We start from the raw sequence: 11,988 nt of genomic DNA, 5'->3' as shown, positions 1-11,988 counted from the left end.
TATAGATGTACTGCTCTAGAATTATTTAAGAAGTGAAGGACGAATCTGCTCTATAGCTATACACACTCATGAAAATAAAACCAGACTATGAAACAAGTATCACATAGCCCAGATTCACACTGGTTAGGAACAGGCATGGTTGACACTTCCATGATCACAAAGATGCTCTGATTCTGAAGTTTCTAAAACCCTGAGCTCATCTTCTGCCTGGAGACCAAGCTACCATCTCCTTTTATAATTCTGCCACCAAATTTCACTACCTTGTTGTACCATCATGCTATTAGGCACATAATGCATACACAGCACTGCTGAGAGGAGCAAGGGAATATTCACACAAAGAATGATGAAAGGGGGAGATGGTGAGGTTTCTAGATACATAAGCTAAGGTGACAAGTCTTTCCTTCTCCTGGGTGCTACACACAGCTGTTAGTCCATTCTTTTGATTGCTTGCATGGTTGAAAGAGTTTTCCCATATATTATGTCACTGGCTCTTCACAACCACCCCACTGGTAGCTATCACAGGTATCATCTTTGTCCCCACCAAGAGGCTTTACCCAGGCCCACACAGGTGATGGAGCCAAGGCTGGATCAGATATTCTGATCCCAAGTTTCCAAATTCAAAATTCAAAACACCAAACAAAGGAGGTGGATTAGAAAGAGGGACGAGCCCTCAGTAAGCCTGTAGAGTCACTGAATCTCATTGTTGGGTCCCCCCCCCCTAACCATTTGTATGTTCTTTTCTTTCCTGGGTGCCCAGGGTGAGAATCAGGACCAAGGATGAGAAGAGAAAGTTGCAGAAAGAGCCAGAAGCCTGCTTTGTATTCTTGCCCCAGCCCCGCAAATGTTAGGAGTGAACTCAAGCCTAGGAACAATCCCAGAGATGGGCTACATCAGTGTCTGATGAGTAACTTAGATGGTCCAGAGAGACCCTCACCCTACAGACACATGCACCGCAGTCTTAGATGCCTACTTAGGCTCCCTTCTGGAAACCCCATTATTCCAGGCTATCTCCCAACATTTTTCTTGGTTTTATCGTTACTTCTTTTTGCCTATTAAATATCGTCAACATATATAGGTTTCACCAGTGCCTACTCTTTGCACAAACTAGATGTTCAATGAATGTCAGCCACTGGTGGTGGTGTCTAATCACACCCGTTTTAGAGATTCTGAGCTCCCTGAACACAACGTTGACATATTTGTCCATTTGCTTTGCCCTATGCAACACACCAAGTGTTCTTGGTTGATAGCGTGTACCTAAGCACACTGCTCAGGGTCCCAAAGGTCCCGTCCTGGGGTTATTTCAGTATGATGCAGTCCACCTCTTCAGTGGCAGGCACCCCCGTGGTTTTGAGGTCAAGGTCCCCACTGGACTTACTCCCGCTGTAAGAAGCCTTCCAGTGGAGCAGCATGATCTTCTTGAAGTACTTGATGGTGTTGTTCTTGACGGTCACGAAGCACACGGTGTTGACCATGCTGTTGCTCATGGCGATGCACTCAACCACATAGAAGGCCGTGAGGTAGTGCTTCTCCTTCACAAACACGGTGGGGAAGAAGTCACGCACAATGGTAAAGCCGTAGAAGGGCGCCCAGCACAGCACGTAGGCGGTGAGGATGCACATGAGCACCAGGACCGTCTTCCGGCGGCAGCGCAGCCGCTTCCGGATCTGCTCAGTCTGGAAACCAGGGACAGCCTTGAACCAGAGTTCCCGGGAGATCCTGGCATAGCACAGGGTCATGGTGACCACCGGGCCCACGAACTCAATGCTGAAGATGAAGAGGAAGTATGACTTGTAGTAGATCTGCTGGTCCACTGGCCAGATCTGGCCGCAGAAGATCTTCTCCTGGCTCTTGACAACGAGGAGGACCGTTTCAGTGGTGAAGTAGGCTGACGGTATCGCAATGAGGATGGACACCATCCACACCAAGGCAATCAAGCCAGTGGCTGTTTGATACTTCATGCGGGGTCTCAGCGGGTGGACAATGGCCAGATATCTAGGACAAGGACACAAATGGGATCAACCACTGTGGTAAGGAAGTGCTGGAGGATGATGTTATTTTTGCAACATTGAGTCACAAATGGTAGGTGTGGAGGGAAAGAGCAGTGTTGTGTGGGCTTCCAGGAAAGGCAGACTTGAATGCCAGCTCCAGCTACACCTCTTACTAGCTGTGCAACCTCAGGCAAGTTTTTATTTATTTTTTAATTGAAGTATAGTTGACATATACTTTACAATGTTGTGTTAATTTCTGCTGTACAGCAAAGTGATTCCGTTTTATATATATATATAGATATAGATATAGATATATATTCTTTTTCATATTCTTTACATTATGGTTTATTCCAGGATATTGAATATAGCTCCCTATGGTATACAGTAGGACCTTGTTGTTTATCCATTCTATATGTAAAAGCTTCCATCTGCTAACCCCAAACTCCCAATCCATCCTTTCCACACCCCGCCACCCACCCCTTGGCAAACACAAGTCTGTTGTCTATATCAGTGAGTCTCTTCTGTTTCTGTTTCATAGATAAGCTCATTTGTGTCATATTATAGATTCTACATATAAGTGATATCATATGGTATTTGTCTTTCTCTTACATAGTCACTTACTATGATAATCTCTAGGTCCATCCATGTTGCTGCAAATGGCATTATTTCATTTTTTTATGGCTGAGTAATATTCCATTGTATATATATACCACATCTTCTTTATCCATTCATCTGTCAATGGACATTTAGGTTGCTTCCATGTCTTGGCTATTGTGAATAGTGCTGCTGTGAACATAAGGGTGCATGTATCTTTTCGAATTAGAGTTTTGTCTGGATATATGCCCAGGACAGGGAAGTTATGTTTAATCTCTCTGAATCTCAATTTCCTTATCTGCAAAAGTTTTTGTGTTTGTTTGTTTTTAAAGATTAAATGTGCCAATATAGACACAATTTCTGGCACAGTTTAAAACATGGTATATACTCAATAAATGGTAACTATTATTATTAAATGTAGTAATAACATCTCCTATCGGTTTCTAGCCTGGCACTGTTCCCAGGTCCTTCCTGTTTTCAGGGCCATTCATCCTAATTACCCCACAGCTTAGAGCTAAAAGGACCTGATAATTCCAGAGTTGTTGGGAGGATTTGCCCTCTCTGATAGAAAAGCTTTGCCTTCATTCCACATTTTTAAAAACATTGCTCTGCATGCAAAGTTGGAGGAAAAGCATGTGATCATTTATCTTATTTTTCAGGTTGAAAAATGGAGCTTAGTGAGAGATGAGTGACTTTCTCAAGGTCAAATACCACAGGACTCTCGATAGAAAACATTTAACCCTATCTCACATGGTTGATGTGAAAATCAATTGAGAATATACACGAACTTGTTTTTTGAACCACAAAGCGACAGACAGTAAAAGATATTGCATTTGTTCTTTCCCTTAAAACCACACTGCTGTTACCACAGTTGTCCAGAAAACAAGAGAGAGCATTTTCCGGGGGATGTGACTCATTCGTGCAGTATGAAAGCCTCCTTCCCAGAGAGAGTGCACATACTTAGACAGAGAGCTCTGGTTTCCTGGAAGACGTTCTGTGTGTGGCAGGGGGTGGAAGCAGGAGAAGGAGAAAGATGGCAAGTGAAGTGGGAGGGAATGACTAATCAACGCTGGAAATAAACACATCCTCACGTGTCCACAGCTCATCCCTGGGAAAGCCAAGGGCAACCGTGACGGAGGCCCGAAGGAAAGCCAAACAATTCTGTTCCCTTCGCAGCCGATCCCTTTGAGGTCATCTTACTTGGGATTTTGACTGGAAGAGGAGGGTCATTCTTTTTTTTTTTTTTTTTTTTTTGTCATATTCCTGCTGTTTCTGTCCTTCCCACAACACAGACAGCCAACCCCATTGAGTGTCATATGGAGAGTTCAGTGGCACAAGACTTCTGCTGTCCTGTAGCTACCAGCTGTTAGATGAAGTTGGATGGGTTGGGTCCACCCTCTGGTCGCCCATCTGGCTGCTTTTCATGCTCCGCCACCAGCAACAATGCCTGGCACTCTCCAGTCTCCCAGGGTGGATGCTGAGGGTGGAATGGGAATGTCTGCAGGGTGTTGGCAATGCTTTTGTCCGTGCACATGAAGACCACGCCACTCTTGCTGTATGGAGGGCACCAAACCTGCTCTGAACCGTAACGAAAACTAAGAGTTTAGAGCTTTTGTTCTCACCAGCTCTCTCCCTCTCTATCTACCCCACCGTGTTCTGCTGATTACTCTCTCAAAGAATATTTCTGTATTCATAACTGCTTGCTATACGAACGTTCACTCTATGATTCTATTCCTTCTTTTCCCACTAGTAATTTCCCAAGTCTTTATGATATTTTCAAACTCAGAGTGTTTTTCCAATGAACACGTAGGGGAGAATGCTGATCTAGAAGACCAAGAATCTACTCCCAGCTTTGCCACAAACTTGCTATGCGAATTTTTCATTTTCTTAGCCCTGAGGACTCAATTTCCTCATCTGTGACATGGGAATATCAAGTGCCTTACCAGGCTCACAGAGATACTGTGAAGCTCCACTGAGACACTGCACATAAACAATAGGTTATTAATGTACAAGAAAAAACTCTTAGTATCCTAAAATGTATTTTTAGAGCTATTCTGTATAGCAAGCAATTTTCTTTCACCTGTTACTCGCAAATCCTGCATTTGCAAGTTCTATGCTACTTTCTATTTTATTGGACCTATTTAATTGGATTTACTAATCTTCACATCAAAATTAATCTGTGATTGCCCATCAGATAGTTAGTTCATCCTGACATCACCCCACCTCCATCCCCAAAGTTAGCACCAGATGCTGTGCAAGAGGTCTTCCAAATACATTAACCAATAGGCAAATTGCAGAAAACTGTTTCAAGGATTGCCACCAGCCTTGGGTATGCTAGGTTCAGAACTCCATTATTAGTAATAGTTGCTTGACTTTGTAAAGCAACTTAGAATTTACAGAGCATTTTCAAATCCACATTCTCATTAGATAACCCCAACTCATTTGAATAGGTAAGGGAGCAAAGATGCCCACCTTACAGAAGAGCAAACTGAGGTCTGAAGAAGTTAAATAACGTGTCAAAAGCCACGCAGCTAGTAATCGACAGAACCATGACGCAGACCCATCCGGATCTTGCTCCGAATCCAGTGGGCTCGCCAATACGCCAATTGTTCCTTCCTTTTCAAACCAGAGCAAGCAATATCCCTTCCTCCTGCCCTTCTGGCATCCTGGCAGCCCCTCTGTTCTTTTCATCATAGTCAGTTTCAACCTATTGATGTTCCAGAAAGGAGTCAGGCGATTGGCAGCCACTTTCCTTAGGAGTATGCGCTTGGCATTGTAGCGTGTCTACCACTACAGTGGTTCAGGTCCAGATCCACTTTAAGAGTCAGCATTTCCCAGAGAACAAAGAATGAAGGCTGCTGGACAAAGAAATGTCCAGCCACTAACTGTGTGATGTCAGTGGGCTGGTGATTAAGCAAAGAGCATTTGAGCCCCCTCTCTGCCCCAGGACTCAGCCCCAGTTCTAATCACGAAAGTGGCGGTCACAGTAGCTACTAGGCGGCTCATGGGATGGGTAGCAAATGTACAACCTGCTTTTTGGGCCAACCAGCCCCAACCAATAAGCTCACCAGGAAGCATGTGGGCTTCCTAAGGCTGAGTGCTGTCTTTCATGCCTTAGCTGCCTCGTCCAGACAGTACAAGAGAGCTGCCAACAGGCAGGCAGACTGGCCAGCTTCCCCTGGATTCCTCATAAAAAAAAGGAGGGACCCCAGTGTCCCACGTGCCTGAGATCCAAAAGATATACCCCGAGGACAGTGCAGGTGTCTCCACATCAAAGAAGAAATCCAGACCTGAGGGGACAGAGTCCTCTGAGGATCTTTTGCAGTTCCCTGCTACCCTCAGGTCTGACTCCCTGTGCCTAGATTTTGTGATGTTCTAGAACAGGACCCTATTCTTTCTGATCTCTACTCTTTTACATTCCTTGCCCTGTCCCCCGTCCCCGCCCCCGCTCCCCGGACCTCACTCTCACCTCAAGCACTCTCACCTCTCGGCTTTTGCAAACACAGTTCTACCTACCCTCTTGGCAATCCTTTTTTCTCCTTGCTGATCGTCATTTGTTGAAAGCCAGTGAAAAGTCTGTCTCCTGCATGAAGCCTCCTCTGATTATTCTGTTACGCCACAATCTCCCCCTTCTCTAAATTTCATTTCAAACTGACCCTTTACTTATCCCCTAACTTTCTTGTGTTAGTTCTCACCCCTCCCCCCGCACTCTGGATGGTAAGCTTCCCAAGAGCAGGGATCATGCCTTACTTCTTTTTTTTTTTTTTTTTTTTCGGTACGTGGGCCTCGCACTGCTGTGGCCTCTCCCGTTGCGGAGCACAGGCTCCGGATGCGCAGGCTCAGCGGCCACGGATCACGGGCCCAGCCACTCCGCGGCATGTGGGATCTTCCCGGACCGGGGCACGAACCCGTGTCGCTTGCATCGGCAGGCGGACTCTCAACCACTGTGCCACCAGGGAAGCCCCATGCCTTACTTCTTTTATAACCTTTTGCTGTCTGTGAATTCTGGGCACCTAGGATCTTAGTAAAACTTCACCTTCGGCAAGTACCTAGCACTGGATGGACAGAAATGTCATAAGCCATGGTGACAGTTCTCAAAAACATTGCAACCGTTTTTGGAAAACAGGACATCAATGTGTTTACCCAGCATGAGATGGGCAGGCAGTCTGGAGCTCGATAATAAAATGGTGGAAAAGCAGATGAAAAGATTCCAGCCATATTTTGTATACAGTGGCGTCGTTAGAGGTCTTTTGAGCAGGAGAGGCGGGTGTGTATGAGGCAGAAGATTAATTTGGCTGCAGTCTTGCTTTCTTCCCCTGGGCCATGGGACCCTTCTTGCTATTCCTAGAACCCTCAGGTTTGCTCCAGTCTCGAAGCCTTTGCACTTAGAATTCTCTTAGTCTGGAATGCTCTTTCCCAGTCTTTACAAGGCCAGTTTTTTTCCCCCATCATTCAGAGGTCTGTTCAAATATCTTCTCAGAGACACTTTTCCTGATTCCCACTTAGAGCGTCTCCCACCTTTGGTCACTCTCAGTGTTTGCTTGCGTGTTTGTTTGTTTTATTGAAGAAGAGTTAATTTACAATGCTGTGTTAGTTTCAGGTGTACAGCAAAGTGATTCAGTTACACATATATGTATTTGTTTTTCGGATTCTTTTCCATTATAGGTTATGTTTATTTGTTTTTGCTCAGAGTATTTCTCATGCTCTGAAATTACCTTCTTTGGTTGCTTGCCTGACTGTTCTCTCTCCATCAAGCTCCATCAGCACAAGGAGCTTTTTTGCTTATTCACCATCGTATCACCAGTGCTTGAAATAGTATTTGTAACTTTGTAGTCGCTCTATAAAAATGCATTGTGTGTTGGGGCTTCCCTGGTGGCGCAGTGGTTGAGAGTCCACCTGCCGATGCAGGGGATGCGGGTTCGTGCCCTGGTCCGGGAAAATCCCACATGCCGCGGAGCGGCTGGGCCCGTGAGCCATGGCCACTGAGCCTGCGCGTCCGGAGCCTGTGTTCCGCAATGGGAGAGGCCACAGCAGTGAGAGGCCCACGTACAGGGAAAAAAAAAAAAAATGCATTGTGTGAATGAATGAATGCTTAGGATGGATTGTGAGGGAGTAGGGTTGGCAGAGTGGCGGAGCTGAGAGACACTGGCCGCAAGAAGACCAAGAGGAGACTGTGATAATTCAGCTCTGGGTGAGCAGTGGGGAGGTTGGGCCGGGTGTGGGAGGGGATTGTCAGGGCCTGGGAATTAAGTGAATGCTGGAGAAAGGGAGAGAGCAGCCAGGACAGAGGGAACTTTTGAGCTTAGATGCCTGGGAGAACCATAGAACCAATAGTAGAAACAGAGAACGGGTGGGAGATAAATAGTTCTGTTCTACTATATCTTGAGAGCTGTGTTTCTTAGAAACTTTGTATCATTATTTCTTTAATCACATCACAAAAACAATCACTGTCATGAAAGCAAAGAGGTTAGCCAATCGGAAATAGTCATTAGTTTATCTGGTTTTGTTGTTGTTGTTCCTTTAAGGGTTAATTTAAAAGCATAACATCTGCCGTTTATTAAGTGCTTACTCTGTTTTAAGCATTGTTCTAAACAATTCCATGTATTATTTCATTTCATCCTCAAAGCAACCCAATACATTAGGTTTTCTAATTATTCCCATTTTATACATGAGAAAATTGAGGCAGAGAAGGGTCAACTAACACACACAAGGCCCTGCAGCTAATAAGTGGTGCAGTAGGAATTTAAACCCAGGCAGACCAACTGCTCACACTTTTCCTACAGAAATTTCATTAAACAAAAATAAAGATTTTTTATAACTGTGGCCATATTTTTTATATCAAGACAAAAATTAGTTGCCTAAAACTAACAAAGTCAAACCCAGTGTCTGGGGTCAAGTTTCCAATCACAGCCCCACTCTAAACCATAGCCGATGCAAAGCACGTTCCCGATTAACATACCCACCGTAAGAGAAATGCCTGCAATATTTCAGACAAGCTGAGTTTCATATGAAAGGCGAATATGAGTCTGAAAGAGTTCAGTGGATGGAGGTGGATTGATTGACATAGATATTACCTCTTACATGTTCAGAATAGCCCAATGCCCTGATTTTGTCCTGGCTCCCATTCCCCTTGAAGCCATTTCTTCCTGCAGTGTTACCTCTTTCTACGAGTAGCCCCCCTCCATGGTAAAATGGGTCTCACCCAGGGAGCAGGGGCCCACCCCACAGCAGGCACCTACCTACCCCACTTTCAGTGGCTGAGAGCACCTTCTGTGAAAAACTGTCTTGCCAGAGTGAAACTTCAGGAAATAACCCCATATGTTTTGTCCTGTTCATGTGCTAAGAGGGATGGTGGTAGCTTCCACTTTCAGAAAAGTTCAGAGACAAGGTCCTTGGAGATCTTCCTCGATAGCTGTGAAAGGAACTTGGGGCGCAGATACTCTGCTTGCCTGTCCCTCCTGTTCCTTCTACAGATTCACCCAGGGTCCGCTCCTGGGTGGACAGGACACCATGGGGGCTTCGTGACTCATGTGGAAGAGCTTGGCCAAGCCTTGCACAGGGATGACACCTCTGGACACCTTCTATGGGTGACAAACCGAGGGCTATTTCATGTGCTAATTCCAATATCCTCCTAGGTTTTAAGGCCAGGCTCCTTTTCAACCCTCTGCCCTTGGGAGTGGTCTATGTCTAGGTATTCTACCCCTGGTCATCCCACTGATGGCTTCAGAAATCGGGCTCTATTTGCTGTGTTCCTCCCGGGAACACTGTCCTGGGGTGTCCTGATTGAGGGGGGAGGGAGCTGAACGCCACCAGAGCCCTGAGGCCATGGGAAACGGAGACCATCTGTGCTTCAGGCTCTCTGGGTTAAGAGAGAGAGATGGGCTGTGCAGATCCAAGTACACAGAGGCCCGATTAGACCCTCAGGGTAACTGTCTCTGGACTGCAACAAGGCGTTTTGTAACAAGAGTCCAACTCTGGGCACAGAAGCCTACAAAATTGTTCCAAGGGAACAAAAACTACTCTGGCCCATTAGCACAGGAGATTATACTATATGAAAAGCCTAAAGATAACGTAGGAAAGATTTGCATAGGCTGCTCTTACTGATTTTATTTATCATCACTAGAAACAGCTCTTGTGTACCGTTGTACACTAATATACGAAAAGCAGCCGGCTGATTACTGCAACAACCAAAACAGAGTAAGTAAGCATAGGTCTCCTTTTTGTTTTGTTTTGTTTTGTTTGTTTTTTAGAACAAATCCCTCAATGTTATTTAAAATCAACCGGTGTTAACATTGTTAATCAACTATACCCAATATAAAATAAAATTTTAAAAAATCATAACAATAAAAAAATCAACCGGTGTTTGTAGGGGCATCACGTTTCAGTAGAGGATGTCTTGATGAGATAGAAACCTCCCTCAAGATTTCCAAGTTGACTCAAGAGGTAACTGCCTGAAACTTAAACTTGTCCCTCCACACCTCCTGGGAGCTGCCTACCTCTAGACCTCGGACAGATACAACATCTAGGAGCATGTCCATAACAGAGGGCTCAAAAGCCTTCCTGCTGCCCAGCTCTAGGGGGCTCCACTACCTCCTGCCTGCTTACCACTGGAAAACTAGAACTCTTTTCACTGTTCAATAAATGGGTCACCTTTGGCCCCCCATGCATCCACAGCTCTGGGGAATACAGATACCTCTCATCAATCACAACTGCCCCTTCCTTCATTGTCCCCACCCCTCACTCACCTGTCGATGGCGATGGCCAGCAGGGCGTTGGTGGAGACGTAGAGAGAGACGGTGCGCAGGTAGTTGACAGAGGCGCACAGCACGTGGCCGTGCTCCCAGGAGAGCTGGCGTACCACGTAGTAGTCCATCTCGAAGGGGCAGCAGACGACGGCCACCAAGAAATCAGAGATGGCCAGGTTGGCGATGAGCAGATTGGTGAGGTTGCGCAGCTTCTTGTAGCGGGCCAGGGCCGCGATGAAGATGAAGTTGCCAATACCACAAACCAGCATGATGCCCACCAGCGCCATGCCAATGACAATTTTGGCAGCAAAGAAGGTCCGGGAATTGGTCATATCCTCATCTTCGTCCAAGGGCATATCATAGTCGCCATAGCTGAAGTTGAATGGGAAGAAAGCAGCTTGGGTTCCGTGGGGGTCAAGCAGAGAAAAATAGTTGGTTGAGGTGTTTGTGGCATTCTCATCCATGACCCCCATGTCGACCTCCATCTGGCCAGGTGAAGCCTTGAGCAACACTCCTGGGAATTCCTCTGGGGAGATGTCGTTAGGCTGAGGTCTCCCCTTTCTGCTGGTACTCAGCTTTCCCTTAATGAGTCAGATTGTCCCTGCAAGCGTCCTTGGGGTCCAGTATCCAAGCTCCATCCTAAGCCTTTGAAAGACATACAAACAATTGGCTACATATGTAAGTGAACCTGGCTAAATTTAAAACCATTCTATAAACTAAGCTGACCCATTAGCCACCTGCCCAGAGTGAACAGGTGATGGAGTGGAAATAAAGGAACCAGGGAAAGAAAACAAAGGAATCAAAACCACATACCCACTCATTCAGGGAAGGTTAGATTGCTACAGAGACAAACAAGCGCTAACTCAGTTTACTTCCGTTTCACTGAAGATTCTGAATGTTGCACTTTTTCTCAGGGACCAAAGTTAGGAGTGTGGGAGGCTGAAGAGAACCAAAGTGACCTGCTCCAAACCCCATTCCTTGTCCTGACAGCCTGAACTTTGTCCTTGTGGAATTGTCCCATTCTGTAGCTTAAAAAATTATTCTGGGGCTTCCCTGGTGGCGCAGTGGTTGAGAGTCCACCTGCCGATGCAGGGGACACGGGTTCGTGCCCCGGTCCGGGAGGATCCCACATGCCGCAGAGCGGCTGGGCCCGTGAGCCATGGCCGCAGAGCCTGCGCGTCCGGAGCCTGTGCTCCACAACGGGAGAGGCCACAACAGTGAGGGGCCCACGTACTGAAAAAAAAAAAAAAAAAAAATTCTGAATTCCACTGAAGAGGCAAGACTTTGAGACAGGCCTGACTGCTCTCCAAGCCTCTTTCCTTCTGGCAAAACACTGCTTTAAAATCAGAGCCTGTGTAGCAGCCACCTTCCCCTCTCCTCACTAGGTTTCCTGTTCCTACTTCCAAGTCTGATGTGACCCTAGAAGCCAGGCACAGCATTTACCAAGGCCTGTCCCCACACAGAGGCTGCAAGAGTGAAGTCCCAGCCTAATCACTGAGTGGCTTAGAAAGGGGACTCTGGAACAAAATCCTTCCTTGGCTGGTTGTGTGTCCTGAGATAAATAGCTTGAGCTCTCAGAGTTTCAACATCCTCCAGGCAAGAGATCAGTGATGTCTGTAAAGCATGGAGGTCCCTGGAGAGGGAGGGTGTTACATCCTAGG

General features: G+C 46.2%; 1 protein-coding gene across 1 annotated transcript; it reads right to left on the bottom strand.

Annotated features, from left to right (window-relative positions):
* Positions 1 to 1,295: 1,295 nt before the first annotated feature.
* PROKR1 (prokineticin receptor 1) lies at positions 1,296 to 10,899 on the bottom strand (the record flags this gene model as incomplete). The annotated part of the gene is made up of 2 exons (XM_082851418.1): positions 10,328 to 10,899; positions 1,296 to 1,992 (listed from the first exon to the last, which is right to left on the bottom strand). The coding sequence occupies exons 1-2, from the start codon at positions 10,810 to 10,812 to the stop codon at positions 1,296 to 1,298; spliced, it is 1,182 nt and encodes a 393-aa protein (XP_082707544.1). The 5' UTR covers positions 10,813 to 10,899.
* Between the last annotated feature and the right edge of the window lie 1,089 nt (positions 10,900 to 11,988).

This window comes from Leucopleurus acutus (assembly GCF_964270905.1).
Source record: "Leucopleurus acutus genome assembly, chromosome: 12".
In the NCBI taxonomy this organism is placed as follows: domain Eukaryota; kingdom Metazoa; phylum Chordata; class Mammalia; order Artiodactyla; family Delphinidae; genus Leucopleurus; species Leucopleurus acutus.
The sequence above is the reverse complement of the archived record's forward strand: the minus strand, read 5'-3'. Positions and strand labels throughout refer to the sequence as shown.